Here is an 18,177-nt window from a genome sequence, read left to right as displayed (position 1 = left end):
GGTTGAACCATCTCACCGTTCTATATTAAGGAGGGAAAGGGCATGCTTATAAAATACTCTGGAGGCGACAAAATAAATAAATTTTAGAGATCAGCCAGTTGCACATCCCGTACATCTGGAGATGCAGGAGGACAGAGAGGGCAGAAGGGCCAAGGGTGGGTGGCAAACGGCCCTCCTCGCCCGCACTCCGCGCCCTGTGCCCGGCGGCTCAGGTCGCGGCGTGGGTAACTCCCGCAGAACTCCCGGGTGACTCCCGGGGGCAGGCGGCCGGGTGTCTTCGGGGACCGGAGAGCCGCCGCGCACCCGCCGGGCTCCGGGGCCGGTGGCCGCCGCGGGCCGCCGGGGGGCTCCGGTCTCCACCGCACGGAGCCCGGGACGGCGCACCCCGGCCTCGGCCGCTCGCCGCACAAGCTGGAAACTGCCGGCGGGGCCACCCCCGCCACCGAGACAGCCGGGCGAGCTGCGCGGGTCGGCCGCGCTCCGCAGGGAGCCGGAGCTGCGGGGAAGGCGGCGGGGGGCGGGGGAAGGCATCGTGAGCTCGCCTAGGCGATTCGGTGCAGAAAACACGATTTCTCCGGGTGTTGGAACACAACGGCATCTCCTCACCTTCCCCCAAACGCCTCTAAGACCGCGTGAGTCACGGCACCACCCGAGAATTGCACCTCGCAGTCGCGTTACACAAAGTTCGGGGAACTACGGCAGCGCTTCCTACGGGACGGGCGGGGCAGCGGCCGCCCGCCCTGCGCCGGACCTGCCGGGCCGGGAGGCGAGCGCAGCTGAGCGGGCGCCGGCTGCCGCTCCGCTCGCCGGGCGCTACGGCGGGGCACCAGCACCCGTACCGGCCCCCCGCCACCGCGCTGGTGCGGCGGCGGCTCCCCCCGCTCCGGGGATCCCCTCTCGCAGCCCCGTCCGCATCCGCCCGCGTCCCGCCTCTCCGGCCCCGCGCCGGGGGAGCACAGTCGCCCCGAACGGCGCCGAGGGCGGCGGCGGGCGGCAGCGGAGCCGCGCCCCTCCCGCTCCCCCGGCCCCGGGAGGCGCCGGCCACACCCCGCCGCTCCCCGCCGCCCCGCTGCCTCGCCCCGCGGCGCCACCACCTCCCCGGCGCCGCCGCGCCCACCTCCCCGGGTCGGGCAGCCGAGCCACCGCCTGCCCCCCGCCACCGCGGAGCCCTGCTCCGCACCCCCGGGCCCGCGCCGGGCCCTTCCCTCCCGGCCGCCGAGCGCCCCCTTCCCCGCCCCTGCGCCAGTGCCAGTGCTGGTGCCGGTGCCGGGCGGGGGGCGGCGGCAGCGAGGGAAGAGGGATGAGGTCATCCTCTTTCCCGGCGTCAGTCAGCTGGGTGGTGGCGGCGGCGGGTGCGGGCGGAGGCGGGCGGTGAGGCGGGGGCGGGATGCGCTGCTCCGGGCAGTGCTGCCCTGCCTGCTCCCGGCTCGGGCAGAGCGCGGCGGCAGCAGCGGCCCCGGCACCGCCGGCCCCCGCGGAGGCGGCGGGGCGGGCGAGCTGAGCGCGGCTCCCCGCAGGCAGGCGGCGCTGCGGCCGCGGCCGCCGCGGAGGAGCCGCCCGCGGGCGCGCAGCCCGGCGCTGAGCGGGGAAAGGGGACGCGGGGAGCGGCGGGTCCGCGGCGGCTGCGGCGGCGGAGGGCGGGAGGCAGGAGGCGGAGGAGGAGGAGCAGGGGGAGGCGCGGGATAAAGGAGCGCTCGCTGCTCCCTCTCGCTCTCCGGCGGGGCTGAGGGAGGCATCATGGCCGCGAAGTCGGACGGGCGGCGGAAGATGAAGAAGGGCGGCGAGGTGGCATTCACGCCGCTGCAGAACTCCGAGCACTCGGGCTCCGTGCAGGCGCTGGCCCCGGGGCTGCCCGCCGGCGCCGGGCCGGGCGCCGGCAGCGACGACGACGAGGCGCCCGGGGGCGGGTGCTGCAGCGGCGGCGGCGGCGGGGACGGCTCGGGCGGCGGCTCCCGCTGCTGCTGCTGCTGCTGCTGCGGCGGCGGCAGAGGAGGAGACGGCGGCGGGGGCGGCGGCGGGGGCTCCCGGGGCTCGGGCGGGGGCTCGTCCTCCTTGTGCCTGCGGCTGGGCAGGGAGCAGCGGCGCTACTCGCTGTGGGACTGCCTCTGGATCCTGGCCGCCCTGGCCGTGTACTTCGCGGACGTGGGCACCGACATCTGGCTGGCGGTCGACTACTACCTGCGGGGCCAGCGCTGGTGGTTCGGGCTCACCCTCTTCTTCGTGCTGCTGGGCTCCCTCTCCGTGCAGGTCTTCAGCTTCCGCTGGTTCGCGCACGACTTCAGCACCGAGGACAGCGCCGCCGCCGCCGCCGCCGCCGGGCACTGCCCCGCCGCCGAGAGCAAGCTGCTGGTGAGCAGCGGCTCGGCGGCCGCGGACATCGACGCCGCTCGCCCCTGCACGCCGCAGCGGCAGGCGTCCACCGCCAGCAAGAGCAACGCCACCAACAGCAGCAGCAACAGCAGCAGCAACGCCGCGGGCAGCGGCCCCGCCGGCCCCCGCGCCGGCACCGGCCGGTCGGCGTCCTGCGCCTTCTGCATCTGGCTCCTGCAGTCGCTCGTCCACATCCTGCAGCTCGGGCAGGTCTGGAGGTGAGCAGCCGGGCGGGGGCGGCGCGGGAGCCGGGGCCGGCTCCTCACGCCGCGGGGGAGGGAGCCCGGCCGCGGGCGGGACTGCGCACGGCGAGCGGCCGCCTGTCCCCCCCGGGGTCCCTCCCCGGGACGGCGCGCCGCGGCCCGCCGGGCCCTGAGGGGCCTCGGGGGCGGCCGGGCCCCGCGGGGCCGCCAGTGGCCCCGGGCGCGGAGTGACCCGCCCCGTCGCGGGGAGCCCCGCCGGGCCCCCGCGCGCCCTGTGCCGCCCCGGCTGGCGCCCACCCACGCGCCGCGAAGTGCCCTAAACTTCCCGGGAAACCGGTGCCGGGGGCCAAGTAGAAAAAGGGAACAGGCGGGAAGAGAGGGGAATGCCCCCACAGCGTGCGCCTCCCGGTCTCCTCGCGTGTGGGCAGGACGGCGCTGCCGCCCGCGGGGAGCTCCGCTGACGGCGGAGAGTTGTCCGTCCGGAAACTCCGTGCACGCCCCGTTGCCGTGTTGTGCTATTGACGTGTAAATAGGCTGCGCGCTGTCTGCGCCTTGCTACGCGTATGCGTCTTCTGCGTATGTGGTGTAGTAAAGGAAGGTCTTCCAAATCAAACTTTTGAGTCGCTGCTCTCGGGAACATCCGCAGGCGACATGGTGTGCCTTGCGGAGAGGACGTGCTGGAGCAGGTTGTGGAAGGCACGTGCTGAAAAGGGAGATGACATCACAGTTTGCAGAAGTAAGGTTTTCCTTTATTTTAAGCAATCCAGGAAAGATTTGTACGGACGCTGAATGCCCTGCAAATTCATTTAGTGCTGCCTGAAAAGTCCAGAGTTCCAAACGCATAGTGTACAAGGAGTTAAAATTCCCACATAAAATTGTGGAAGATAGATGCTGCGTGAAAGAAACTCATGCGGTGGGGCAGTGCACTAAAGCAACAGCTGAAAATCCTTCTGTGGTTTCTCAACTGATGAGTGGAAAAGAATTCTTTCATGCCTCTCTTTTGGAAACATGGGTTTTTTCCACAACTATTTCATTAGAGAGTTTAATTTGTTGTTAGTCTAAACTTCTGACTCTGGCATTCTAAAACTCTGTTCCACCCTTTTGGACAGGGGCTGTCTTTTGCTCTGTATTAGTGCAGTATCCAGTACAGCTCACTTCTGCTTGTGGCCTTTAAGCATCAAGGAATCCAAGTGCTGCTAGATAATAGATGGAAGAACTTGGGATGTCATAACTGTCTTTCTCTTTCCAGATTTTTTGGTTTGTTATAACAAGGACGTTTTTCTAAACCTGTGAAACTAACTCAAGGTTGCAGGTGTGCTTGATATTAACTATGACACAACTTGAGAGGGAAGCACAGCTTGGGGAAAAAAAAAGAAGTGCTGCTTTGTTCTAGATCTTGAATGCTCGTATGCTCCTGTGTGCTCTACCTCCACAGTTGAACACAAGTTAAGTTCAGGACTTTCTAAACAAAATGTTTTTATGTAATGTTTAGTCCCAGTCCTGCAGAGACAGAGAAGTACAATGGCTCAAACTGTACACAGAAACTCATGTTGATAATAATCCATAGAGAAGACAAACAGTGTGTATCATAGGAGTGACACAGAAGAGAGTTTTATGAAGTCTGGTGTCATGACTCGGTATTGGAAAACACAAAGAGCGGGACTTTGGGTGGAGCAGGGTGCGATCCAATATTGTATAGCACTTCTGTCAGATGAGGTGGCTGGGATTTAGACTCTCCAGCTGCTTGCTTTTTGATGAAGCACAATCTCTTTTAAAATAAGATTTGCTCCTTGCAGGAGCACCTAGTCCTCTATATTTAAAGCTAGCTGAGGCTCTTGATCATGTGTAGCTCTTCTTCATGTTTTATGTGTGGTAGCATGACTACCAGAATATTAAATTGACAAGGCGTGTTAGGACATTATTTATGTTTTATGTTGTTATGCTTTTTTCTCAGTGAAACAGAGCCATAGGATTGGTTGTCTGTCAGTAACTTGGTAATATTTATCTGCAGTTTTCCACAAACATACAAATTACATGGTCAGTTGTATGCAGTCTTGCATATCAGCACTTCATAACTGATTGAAGTCATTTCATTTTAATTCCCTAGGTATAGTCCTCATAAGGGAGAGCCCTTAGAGTCATCTAAAACTAATAATCAGCACCAAAAAGGAGAGGTCACATCAAACACTGAAAAACTCTGTACATAAGCATGGTGTCGGAACTAACACGATCTGTGGATATTTTCTGGAAAATAGTGTCTCTATTCGGACACTTAATAGTCCAAAACTTCTGCTCCGCAGTGTAACATTGGCGCTGGCCTGAGCAAACAACTCCTGAACACTTGGGCTGAAGGATGATCTGAAGTGTTTTCCAGTTGTATGTGTTTGGAGACTAACTCCTTTAATGTAGCTAAACAGACTGTGCCAGCTGTGTTAGCACCACACGTGCACATGTGCTGGGGGCACCGTCCCCACAGTTGACATAACCCATGTTACCCTTTGTTCTGTGCCTCTCTCTGTGTGTTTTCCTCTCAGCTTTCTGTTTTTCCTTCTCTTTTCATTTTGTCCCTGGCTAAAGTTCTCCTGTAGCCACATTTAAGTTTTTTGTTACTTATTGTATTGAATCCCTGACAAGCAAAAATGGCAGTAATATTTGTCATTTCTCTGTCAACAAGGAGCCCTTGGTATAAGGTATAAGAACTGAGGTTTTGCATAAGGGCAAGGATATCAGGGAATGAGGAGAGAGGTTTGCATGTGGCTGGTCCTTGATATATTGAGATTGGTGCTCATTTTGCTTTTGTTTAGTGTTTTTTTGTTCTCTGTCTCCTCTTAAAATGTTGAATTGTTTCATGAGGTCTTCAGTTTCCCATTAATTGTTCCATTGCCAAAGGGGGGAATTGTGTCAACTGCTTATTTAAGGAAGCCGTCCTGAGGAATGTGGGGGTACAACCAGCAATCCCAATGTTTTTGGATTGAAAAAGAAAAAGTGTAAAAATGTGGGTTTAGTTATTATTTCTGTAAGGATGATTTTTAACAATTCCAAAGCTTTTCATTGTCTTACATTAGAGATTAATTTTTCTTTACAAATATATTGAAAGCCAGATCATTGAAAATGATTATGTGTTAATTTTAACTAAAATGGGCTAATGGGAAATGAATGAGGTCTTTAATGTGGCATGGAACAATGCTGGAAATAGGCAATCTAAAATTACTAAACCCATTTTTTCCTGGTGTGTAAAGAGGAGCTCCAGGAGCATCTAAGCTGCCAATCAGTTCTGAAGAAAAAATTAATCTTTTTTTTTTTTTTTTAAATTGGTATAACAATTTTGGAATAACTTTTTGAAGACTGAATTCTTCCATTTTGAAGAATAAGGATGTAAATATCTTTTTTCAGGGGTTGGGTGTTCCTGATAACACTGTCCCTCAGTGAAAATTCTAGTGAAGTCTCTTGATGAGTTGCTTGCCACAGCTAAGTGCAGCAACTAGGCCTTTGTTGGCAGCTGATTTCATATTAAAATATGATGGCTGATGAGATTCTGCCTTCAGAGATACATACAGGTATGTTTCCATATCTGTACTTCCAGTGTATTCTACTTTTTATCAATATGTGGCCATGGAAGCCACACTATGGAGTCCTGTTCTCCCAAGTACGTGCTGTCTGATACACAGCTTTTTGTACTGGGGAGTACAAGGGGGATATAATGCACGGGGTCTTTCTATTCCATTGAAAGGAAAAAAAGGGAAGTGGATGCTTTAATTTTTAGTCTGTAAGGTCTCTGAAGAGGTGTATGGGCCACTAGGATGCAGATAAACTACTGCCCTTTGAGCCTGGCATGAAAGTATGTGACCATTGCCCTTGAGCATCCCTTTGATTCAATAAGCTTCCCAGGTTTACCCCTAGCTTTCAGATTTTGCAGTGGATAGCAAGACTTGGTGACTGGATGTAAGAGATAATAGAATTCACTTGGCATCTGTGGAGCAGGTTCATTTCATAGAATCATAGAATGATAGAATCATTTAGGTTGGAAAAGATCTTTAAGGTCATCAGATTCAACTGTTAGCCTAGCACTGCCAAGACCATCACTAATTCATGTCACTAAGCACCATATCTACATGTCTTTTCAATACCTCCAGGGATGGTGACCTAGCACTTTCCTGGGCAGTCTGTTCCAACACTTGACAACCCTTTCAGTAAAGAAATTTTTCCTACTATCCAATCTAAACCTCCCCTGGTGCAACTTGAGGACATTTCCTTGTGTCCTATCGCTTGTTAGCTGGGAGAAGAGACTGACATGAATGACACCCACCTGGCTCCAACTTCCTTCCAGGTAGCTGTAGAGATCAATAACGTCTCCCCTGAGCCTCCTTTTCTTCAGGCCAAACAACCCCACTTCCCTCAGCTGCTTCTTGTAAGATGTCTTCTCCAGACCCTTCACCAGCTTTGCTGTACCTGCCTCAGCACATCAATGTCTTGCAGTGAGGGGCCCAAACCTGAACCTGTCAGCATTCGAGGTGCAGCCTCACCAGTGCCCAGTGCAGGGGGACAGTCACTGCCCTGGTCCTGCTGGCCACACGGTTTCTGACACAAGGCAGGATGCTGTTGGCCTTCCTGGCCACCTGGGCACACTGCTGCTCATGGTCTGTCAACCAACACCTCCAGGTCTTTTTCCACCAGGCAGCTTTCCAGCCACTCTTCCCCAAGCCTGTAGCGCTGTGTGGGTCTGGTGTGACCCAAGTGCAGGACCCAGCAGGGAATCTTGTTGAACCTCAAACAACTGGCCTCAATGTGCCAATCTAGCCTATCCACATGCTCCTGCAGAGCCTTCTTGCCCTCATGCAGATCAACATTCTGTCCAACTTGGTGTTGTCTACAAACTGAAGGTGCACTCAATCCCCTCATCCAGATTTTTGACAAAGATATCAAACAGAACTGGCCTCAATACTGAGCCTTGGGGAACACCACGTGTGGCCAGCTGCCAGCTGGATGTAACTCCATTCACCACCGCCCCTTGGGCTCAGCCATCCAGCCAGCTTTTCTCCCAGTGAACAGTACACCCAGTCAGGCCATGAGCAGCCAGTGTTTCCAGGAGAAAGCTGTGGGACATGGTGTCAAAGGCTTTATTAAGGTGCAGGTAGACATCACCCACAGCCTTTCCCTCCACAACCAAGTGGGTCACCTTGTCACAGAAGGAGATCAGGTTAGTCAAGCATGACCTGTCTTTCATAAACCCATGCTGGCTGGGCCCCATTGCCTGGTTGTTTTCTATGTGCTGCGTGATGGCACCCTACATGATCTGCTCTATAACCTGCCCTGGCACTGAGGTCAGCCTGATAGCCCCGTGGTTCCCCAGATCCTCAATCTGGCCCTTCTTGTAGATGGGCGTCACATTTGCTAACTTCCAGTGAACTGGAACGTACCCGGTTAGCCAGGACTATTGATAAATGATGGAAGGTGGCTTGGTGAGCTCCTCCACCAGCTCCCTCAGTACACTTGTGCGGATCCCTTGTGTATGCCTAAGTGGTGTAGCTGGACACTGACTGGTCCTTTTGGATTATGGGGGCTTCATTCTGCTCCCTGTCCCTGTCTCCCAGCTCAGGGGGCTGGGTAACCGGAGAACAACTGGTCTTACGATTAAACACTGAGGCAAAGAAGGCATTAAGTATCTCAGCCTTTTCCTCATTCTTTGTCAGTATGTCCCCCTGCATTCAATAATGGATGGAGATTCTCCTTAGCCCTCTTTTGTTGCTAATGTGTTTATCGAAATTTTTTCAATTGTCTCTTATGGCAGTAGCCAGATTAAGTTCTGGCTGGGCTTTGGTGCTTCCAGTTATCTCCCTGTGTAACCTCACAATATCCTTGCACTCCTGAGTTGCCTGACCCTTCTTCCAAAGGTCATAAGTTCCAGCCAAAGCTCTCTGTTCAGCCAAAGTGGTCGTTTTCCTTGCTGGCTCATCTTCCAGCACACAGGGACGGCCTGCTCCTGTGCCTGTAAGGTGTCCTTCTTGAAAAATGCCCAGCCTTCCTGGACTCCTCTGCCCTTCAGGACTGCCTCCCATGGGACTCTGTAAACCAGACTCCTAAACAGGCCAAAGTCTGCCCACCAGAATTTCAAGGTGGAAGTTCCGCTGACCCCCCTCCTTACTTCAAGAATTGAAAACTATAATTTCATGATCACTGTGTCCAAGACGGCCTCCAGCCATCACATCACCCACAAGTCCTTCTCTGTTCACAAACAATGGGTCCAGCATGGTTCCTTGCCTAGTTGGCTTCCTCACCAGTTGTGTCAGGAAGTTAACTTCCAAAATTTCCAGAAACCTTCTAGACCGTTTGCTCTCTGCTGTATTGTGTTTCCAGGAGGCACCTGTTAAGTTGAAGACTCCCACAAAAACAAGGGCTGGCTATTGTGAGACTTCTCCCAGCTGCTTATAGAACATTTTGTCTGCTTCTTCATTGTGATTGGGTGGTCTATAATAGACTCCCACCATGACATCTGCCTTGTTGGCCCTCTCCCTGATTCTTACCTATCTTACTCAACCCCATCATCACCATCATTAAGCTTTAGACAGTCAAAACACTCCCTAACATACAGGGCTACCCCACCACCTCTCCTTCCTTGCCGATCCCTTCTGAAGAGTTTATAGCTATCCATTGCAGCACTCCAGTTGTGCGAGTCCTCCCACCGTGTTTCTGTGATGACACTTAAGTCATAGTTTTCCTGCCATGCAATGGCTTCCAGCTCCTCCTTTTTGTTGCCCATGCTGGGTGCATTGGTGTAGGTGCATTTCAGCTGACCTATTGATCCTTACCACCCTTCTGGGGAGAGAAACCCTAATTCTTAAGTGGCCATTCTTAAGTGCTTCAGTGTTTTCTAAAACATCAATAACCCTTGCATCTTTGCTGCCACATGGATATCCATCCCCTACATCCACTGAGACACCAGACTGAAGGACCTCACCATGACACTGTCTCTCAAACATTGGTGTGCTGCCCCCTGCTTAACTCTAAGTAAGCCTGGTTTTATCCTTTTCCCTGTTCAAATTTAGTTTAAATCTCTTTCAGTGAGCCCTGCTAACTCTGTGCAAAGATCCTTTTCCCGCTTTGAGACAGGTGTACCCCATCTGTTGTCAGCAGGTCTGGTGGTGTACAAGCTGAACCATGATCAAGAAACCGCAAATTTGGCTGGTGACATCAGGTTCAGAGCAAGGTATTGATCTGCTGGCTCTTCCTCTTCCCTCATCGTTCCCTGCAGCTGGAAGGCTAGAGGAGATCACTGCTTGTGCTCCTGATCCCTTAACCAGTCATCCCAAGACCCTGAAGTCTCTCTTGATTGCCCTCAGGCTTGTTGCAACTTCATTGCTGCCTACCTGAAAAATTGATACTGGATAATGGTCTGAGGGCCGCACCAGGACAAGCAGCTTTCTCTTCCCACCTTTAGCCAGGCCGCCAGGGAGGCAGCAGACTTCCCTGGGTGGGTCCGCTCTGCACACCGGGCCGTCTCTTCCCTTCAGAGGGGAGTCTCCTCTGACAGTGACGCGTCTGTTTTTCTGTGTGGAAGCTGTTCTGACACGGGGTGTAGGCCGACAGCCTCAGCGACACCTCCCCGCTCGATGAACCCCCGTCTTCGTTACTGCTGGGTTCCACTTGCAGAGCCTTGACATGCCATGCGTGGGCACCTGGGCCGCTGGGCCGGGCACAGAGGAGACATCGCGCTGCACCGGGCAGGGACCCGTCGCCATTCGCGCTCTCCCTTCAGTCAGTCACTGTGTCGGGCCACGCGGAGAGAGGACAGGGAACCCTCTGGATCACATGCCCTGGCTGCCCGTCAGGCCTGTCTGAGAGAGGGCAGGGGGTGATCCCAGCGGTGGGTCTCTCTCTCGTGCTCCCTGATCTCCTCGTGCTCCCCACCCCCCGCGGGGCTCTGTCACTAAGTGGGGGCTCCTCTCCCCGGGCGCACTCCCACAGCTGTGCCCGCTGCTGCGGCTGGTGCTGGTGTAAGAGCAGAGCCCGTCCGGCAGCCCGGCTCCCGGCTGGCAGCGTGTTCCCACCAGGGCTCTGCCTGGGCAGCTGCCTCAGCCGTGGGGGGTGCAGAGCTGAGAGAGGCCATGGCTTCCTGCCGGGTGGGTACCACCACTCCCTGGCTGAGCTGGCAGGGCTTCAGCAAACTGCCATGCAAAAGTGTTTTCCTTGGAAACTTTTTTTCTGGATGATATTCCTTTGGGATGGCAGGATTGGAGACCAATGCTACTGAAACTCAGGACCCATTGGTCCTGAGAGCCAGCCCTGAGAGAGGATGGGTTGTAGAAACTGGGCAGGCAAGAGTAGGAGACAGGAGGACTTGATGGTCCCCATCTTGTGCCATCTGGAAAGCAAGTAGCAGCTGCTTGAGACAACTGTTGTACCTTGTAGAGGAATGGGGTGAGCAGGCTGCCTTGGTGTGCATGGTGCTTGGAGATTCCCGTGGTGGCTGTCATTTTGTCTGAAAGGCTGCAGTCAAAGTGTCTGAAAGGGAACTGTCAAGTTTCTGTAGCCAGTAAAGCCAGAGGAAAGGTGAATTACTGGAAAGAAGAGGACTGGAAATTTCCCTGTAAAATTATTTCTGGGTAGCTGAGATGATACTGAGATGATTAAGTATATCCCATTACCAAGTGAGGAGTTTTGGCTGAGATTGGTAGCTGTGTGTCTACATAAAGAAGGAGACACCAGGTTAATTGCTGGCCCTTCCAGGTGGCACTTGTCCAGGGCAGATATCTATTCCAAAGTGGATCTGGTTCCATAAAAAGCTATGCAATGATTTAGCTATATCTGTTTATATGTAATACTAAGAAATTATTATCTTCCTTCTGTGTCCTGGTTCTTACTTGGGGAAAAAAAAAAATAAAAAAAATTGGAGGAGGGTTATAGAAGTGATGCTGGATTCTGGAAGTAGCGTGAGTTGCAGTCACCCTGGTGCCCTGTGGAAATATTTTTCATGGGGCTCAATCATCCACCAGAGAAATTTCATTGCCCATGCTCATAAACTTTGCCTCTGCAATCAGCTAATGCTCTTAACAATTTCCAGAAAAAGAAGGGAAATGGTGTCTGCACTGTGTATGAGAAGTCCTTACAACTTCCTCAGCTGCTCACTATTAAGTATGACTGGGCCCCTAAGCTGGAACTGTGAGCAAGGTAGTGAGTGAGGTAGATCAAAGTAAGAAAAAATCAGCTCAACTCCATCCTGAAAAAAGGTTCATTTATTTTCGCACTTTTGCTCTACATAGTAGTTTTGACACTTTTGTTCAGTAGTGATGTAGGAGTTCAGTGTAGTTAGGTGGTCAATAATTCCAGCTGCCATTGGACTTCACACTGAGATGTGATAATATCTCAATCTGACACCAGTTTTTCTCACTGTTTTGAAATCTGTCAGATAATTTGTCACATTAAGTCCAAATTTATGAATCATAGCCATTTCCTAGACAAGATTATTGCATATCCTCCCCATCTGTCTCTTAGTGTAGCAAAATGCTACCACCCAGCAATACCGTATTTCTTTCATTGAGTTACCGCAGTGCTTGAGTTGAAGTCCTACTGGCTAACTATTTTGCTTGCTGTGTCTTTAGGACATGGGAAAGGTGATGGGCTGTCAGAAATGGGAATTGAAGTTTTTTTTTTTTTCCTCTCTGAAAGCAGGATTAGAAGGGGCAGCCCACCCTGTAGACAGCCTGACTACATTTAAACTTTTGCTAATACATTCAGTAGAATAAATATTCAATTTTTTTTCTTTTTTTTTTTTTGTGAAGACATGATATGCAGATGAAGGCTGTGCCTTTCAGAATTTTTTTTTGAAATACAAAAGTGAAGCTTTACCATGTCCTTAAAAATCTGTTACAAGTCTGCATACAAATCAAATTTGGTATTCAGTTTATTCTAATAACCTAAGCTACATGTAAAAGATGCTGATGTACTTTAGAAGAAAGATACTGTACTTTAATAATTAACAAGGGTTCTCTCTATAGGGAATATTTATCAGTTATGTAAGTTTTCAGATTTTTCAAAGGACTGTGTAAGCACTAAAATTTCTGATTGCTCAATTGGCTTAGTAGGAGAAGTAATATTTCATACACAGAATGCTTTCTAGAAACTTACATATGGGAAAAATTTGTATCTGGCTTTTTCCAAACTATGTGGAAAATCTATATGATTTTAAGGGTTTGTGTTTCAGAGCATTTTGTGTCAGCACGTATAGATATTATTCTAGAGTTCTCTGATGCCATGCAGGAATATACATACCATGAATTCAAATAAATGTTTCACATTATAATTTGTTTCTAAATGTTGAAAACATTCAGAAAGTTCTTGCAACGATATGAGGTTTATTGACTAAAATTTCTGTGTTACTTGCATCAGGGAAAGTATTTAGTGCTGAAAGGTCAGTCTGCACGTCCACATCTCCTGTGGGAAAGCAAGAAAGTATAACATCACATCATGATCTTCATCTATAGCTTCAGTTATCCTGCTCCATATCTTTAGGTTATTTCCATCACAGTTTACTTTGTTCAGAAGAGTACGCTCCTTGTACTAAGGAGTCCTTGCATTAAGGACTAAGCTGGCTTAGTCCTTAATATTTGTCCATAAGGACTGACTTGGCTACAAAGACGCAAAAGTTATCATAAAATTAAAATTAAATCAGTTCCTTTGTCACTTCTCACAGTGTTAGCTTATTCTTCCATCTCTCTGTTCTAATTAAGTGGCTTTCAATATACAGCAGATTAATCACAACAGTGACTTATAGTTTCAGTAAACAGGTTGTTTGGGAGGAATTCATCAGGCACAGACAAAATCAATAGCTCTTTTGCTTGTATTTCAAGGTACAGTAGAAATTTGTGGTTGCTGAAGTATATTTACAAAGTAGTGCTATTTTTGTCCATTTTAGCACAGCCATCAATTGTATACATTCTTATCAAGTAGGCATACAGGAGTAGAAGTGGCAAACTTTATAAAAAGTACTGGTTTGATTTGCCTGATTTTTAAAATGAAAGGCAGCTGATGTAAAAGAGAACATGAGGAACAACTGAGGGAGCATATAAAGGGAACAGGTTCTGAAAAGACACAGGAATACCAGTTAATCATCATACACTATGTACCTAACTCCAGCTTTATTTCCCTTCAGCCACTGACCAAAGAGAGATTACTTGAATAATTTTCTAAGTGACTGCTTGAGAGACTGGAGGAAGATTCAGGAAAAAAGAAGAGTTGTATGTCTGGAAAAACTTACAGCAAAAATAGATACAGAGAGAAAACATTAGATAAACTCTGATTGCAGTGAGTCATCTCAGCAATGATAAATACGAATGTGAGGTAACAGTTGGACATCAGTTTACCGGGAGAAGAGTACTCTTAAGTATCTTTTCATAAATTTTAGAATTAAAAAATAATAGGTCTTGGGTGTATTTTTTTTCACGAGATTTTACCTGAATTTTCTGACAACTGTGACCTGAATTATTGCTTCCCTGTGGGCTCTGATTGCTGAAGTGGTTTCTTGTCACTCTCCCTCTCATTCTGTTTCTCTCCCTGAATAGCTGAAATGAGTAATAATGTATTTTCCCCCCCAAGATAAAATAATTGCTATTCTATGTTATTATTTTTATTACTTTTCCTTTGACAACATGCTTGTGCTGTTCACTACGTTCATCGTATACGATTTGTATGGCACGCCATAGAAATCTTTTTGATTGGCAGGGATAATCAGAGGGAGTGGTTAACGCTATCAGTTACAAATGATTTGATATCATGAGTTGGAGCAAATGGAGTGAGACTATTTTGTGGGGTGCTTTCAAAGGAAGTTTGGCAGCCAATGATGTGACAACAAAAGTAACTTGTTCTTCTAAAACTGGAAGGTGTGACATAGACAAGGCTAATGTACCAAGGACTGGTACCAGTTGCTTTAGAGAAAGATGCAGATGTTTTATGGTGAATAAAAAGTAAATTAACCTACAGATGGAAGGGCAGTTTCCCTTATCTCTATCAGCTGCTGTATATCAGATTGATTTCTGCCCTCAAGAATGAAGGTTAGCAGTGCCACAGTTTCCAACATTACTCACTTTAATGGATGTTTTCCTGTAAACATCTGATCTATTATAGGATCCTGACAACTCCTCTGAGTGTTGTTTTTCCACGTGGGATGCATAGGATCAGTAGACGGTTTCCAGCAAGTCCAAGGAAAGTACCTTTTAATATCAAGCACTAGACTTCAGCTCTCTATAGAGGGATCTATACATGCATAGAAAAAAAAAATGCCACTGTGCTACTTTCATGGTTTAATAATGGCTAGTGTGGAACGGTAAGCTTGGTTATTAAAAATGTGTGGCTTTTTTATCTTAAGATATCTTAAGAGTATGGGTGGAGTTGTGTATCGTTATTTTTCTTCAACCTTAATCTTTATATGCTCACTTTATATAGAAATCTTTCTAAGAGCCAGATCTAAAATAGGACTTAGCTCTGCAAAGGAGAATTTAGATGTTCTTCAGGCATACAGACCTGAAAATATAATCTAGAAACTTGGGCTCAACAGCCTTGTTAGGAAGTTTCTAGAGCAACTTAAACATAAGGGACCATAATTTTCAACCTGAAAGTGTCCTAGAGGCTTTTATTTCTGTGTTTTAGACATTTCCAGAACCTCTCCAGCACACACAGACTGAGTCCCTATTTCTCATTTAAATCCATTGCAAACCAGGGGCTAGGCTGGAGTGGCATCAAAACCCCTTAGTGGATCCAGTTGGCAAGCATTGTTTAAACCTCCTTTATGAGCAATGATGAGCTTAGAACCCCAACAAGTATTACTGACCCTGATTGTTTTATAGAACTGGAGAAATATCCCTTGTGATTAGAGTATTTGCTCAGGTTTTAGGAAATCCGAGTCCACTGCCCTGTGCTGTGAGGACACCTGAGCTGTGAGGGCTCACATCCTGTCTCCTTGAGTGCTTTGTGCACGGAGGCTTAGGCAAGACTGGATGGGGACATTTACTGTCCTTCCTGCTGGAGCTGTGTTATCATGCTGACAGAAGTGTCATGTTTGTGAAGCCAGAGGGGAAGACTTAATACTTAAGGCGTTCAAACGGGACCAAATACAGATTTCCCTGTCTTTCTTTTTTTACTGCTTAATTAATTTTTGTGTCCTGCCTTTTAACCTATTATCCTAAAAGTACACCACCAGTATTTCTGTTTACAAGTATTCATCCTTCTTGTATAATATAACCACAAACAAGACCACCTTACAGATCTATGTGGAAATGCCTGCTTAGTTTATGGGAGCAGCTCTAGATCATCTGAATTAGCTGAAGGATTTTTTCATCAACCTTTCCCTGTCATATGTAGTCAACTTTAGAAAAAGAGAAAGAGGAGAGGTGTTTTTGATATGTCACTCAGTAGTTGATTCACCCTTTTCTGCTGTCTCTCACAAAAGTGAATTAAATAAAAATCCTAAAAATGCTTGAGTTCCCAGTTCTTGCTCTGAGTTGATTTCCTGATAACATTTCTGTACGTGATTTTTATCAACGTAAGCAGCAGAGTTTTGTGGCTGAAATAAAACCCTAGCTACGTGTCCCAACTTCTTGTCTCCCAGCTCACCACAAGCTCCACAGCAAGTGGAGCCCAAGTTTTCAGTATGCATAATTTTGGTTGCCTTTTTTACATTCCTGAGTTTCAGAAATTAAGTACTACATCTCTCTTACTTTTATTGGAGTGGAGTTTATTACCATTTCTTTTTTCTTAAAAGGGGAAGAAGATTTTAAATGGCTCAGTTTGGGCAGTCAAAAGCAGTGCATACTTCTGAAGATGTTTTCATTTAGTTATTTAGTATTTATTTACAGTCAAGTTATATTGATATTATGAATCTTAATTTTTGTAACATACTTTGAGATACTCAGATGGAAAATGATCTAGGTGGAAACAAGTCAAAACAAATTAACATGTCAATGTGCCTATCAAAACATGTTTTAAGTTAAAGACGTTGGAAACATGAACATCTCTCCATAATGGACCTCATAGGTATATTAAAGCAAGATTTTAGTATTTTAAGGATTTCTTTCCTCAACGGTTTGTGCTTATTATGCCCATAGTATGCTATACAGCTTGAAAATTTCTGTCCTTCACCCTATTTCCATCCCCTACCCACTTTTTCTGCTTTTAGTTAGCTTATCACCCCCTCTGTTGGGCTGTTTTCCTTGTTTGTCAGTTTGCTTTATAAATTGCTATGGGGAAAAAAAATGGCCTGGGTAACAAGGGTTAGGAATTTTTTTAAAAATAGCAGAGGTGCTAGAATCACTTCAGCCCAAACCTTCCAAGCACTGGACATTTCAGCTTCAAAAGCAATGACATGTATAGGTGACAGGAGACAAATAAGCTGAGTGTAGAACATTTCCAGTAGTAATGGTGGAAACTGCATTCAACACAGAATTATTGGAAAAAGCACAAATGTAAACAGAGTTCACAGTATATTAAACAAAGATGTTATGTAAGTAAAACCCGGGCAATTCAAGAAGATTTACCCAAGTGAAGCCAAATAAAGCACAAAGGATAATTAATATGGCTGAGACAACTCAATAATAACAGCTTTGAACTTCTGCAATAGTGCATTAATACATGTGTCAAAAGGAAGGGTTGCATTTTCAGTCAACAACCATTTGTTTGGAATTTTTACCACACAGGTTAATTAAGAACTCGTGATAACAGAGTATGAAAACTACCTTACTGAACTGAGGGCTACCATTTGATCCTTTAGTATGCCATTCATTATTTTTCCTGTACCTAAAAAATACAGTTTTGGGGATGTATGTTTTTCTCTAACCTGTCTTCATTCTGTTAGTGTCATTTCTGTGGCAGAGCTACTCCATTAATGATCCAATTGAGGTAGAAAATTAATTAATTGTTGGGTGTGTTCTCTGCATGGCTGGATAAAATTGAGGGCTCCAGAGAAAACTAGTAAAGGGTAGCAAACAAGCTACTCCACCAGCAGTCACTAAGTTTGCATCTGAAGAGACAGACTCAGCCCCTTGTAGAGCTTACTGGTGGGTCTGAATAAGCAGAGCATAAAAGCCCAGGAGCTGAGAAGGCTGTGGCTGAAATGGATCTGTTCCCTTGTCAGGTTCAATCTGTTACTCAGATGCTGTCAGGTAGATTGAGAACTTGAGAATTTGGGCTTGTTTTGTGGGGGGGTTACACTCACCAGTGTGAAAGTATAACCTCTTTAGAGGGAGAATGCTGGTCTCGTAACCAGCCTGTGATTTGGACCATGGGAGGTTCCTCGTGTGGGACTTGCCTGTCTCCCTTACTCTTCCAGTGAGAGGTATTAACAGATTCCAGCCTCACCTGCGCTGGTAAGGTGTTTGGAAGAAGGATTTCTTTCCATTCCTTTGAATGCTTCCTAGAACAGCAGGAGACTGATACATGCAGGTTTTGGGAAACTTCTGTAATGCAAGTAATGAGGAGTTACTACTACTTGCAGTTTAAGGGTGTGTTCAAAATAGAGTGGTTTTGAGCAGGTGCCTTTCCTAACTAATGTCAAAGTCAATTCCAGACCTGAACTCAACCCTTTTCCTGGAGTCCAGCTATTCTTACGCTTCCTATCTCT

General features: G+C 48.4%; 1 protein-coding gene across 1 annotated transcript in view; it reads left to right on the top strand.

Annotated features, from left to right (window-relative positions):
• Positions 1-1,642: 1,642 nt before the first annotated feature.
• Positions 1,643-18,177, top strand: part of XKR4 (XK related 4) — a 231,300-nt gene continuing 214,765 nt past the window's right edge. The window contains exon 1 of the mRNA XM_055799869.1: positions 1,643-2,588. Coding sequence (XP_055655844.1) covers positions 1,738-2,588 — 851 coding nt within the window. The 5' untranslated portion in view covers positions 1,643-1,737. The remainder of the gene's footprint in view (positions 2,589-18,177) is intronic.

Source organism: Falco peregrinus, chromosome 3 (genome assembly GCF_023634155.1).
Source record: "Falco peregrinus isolate bFalPer1 chromosome 3, bFalPer1.pri, whole genome shotgun sequence".
Lineage (NCBI taxonomy): Eukaryota > Metazoa > Chordata > Aves > Falconiformes > Falconidae > Falco > Falco peregrinus.
This window is presented reverse-complemented; position numbering and strand designations above follow the sequence as displayed.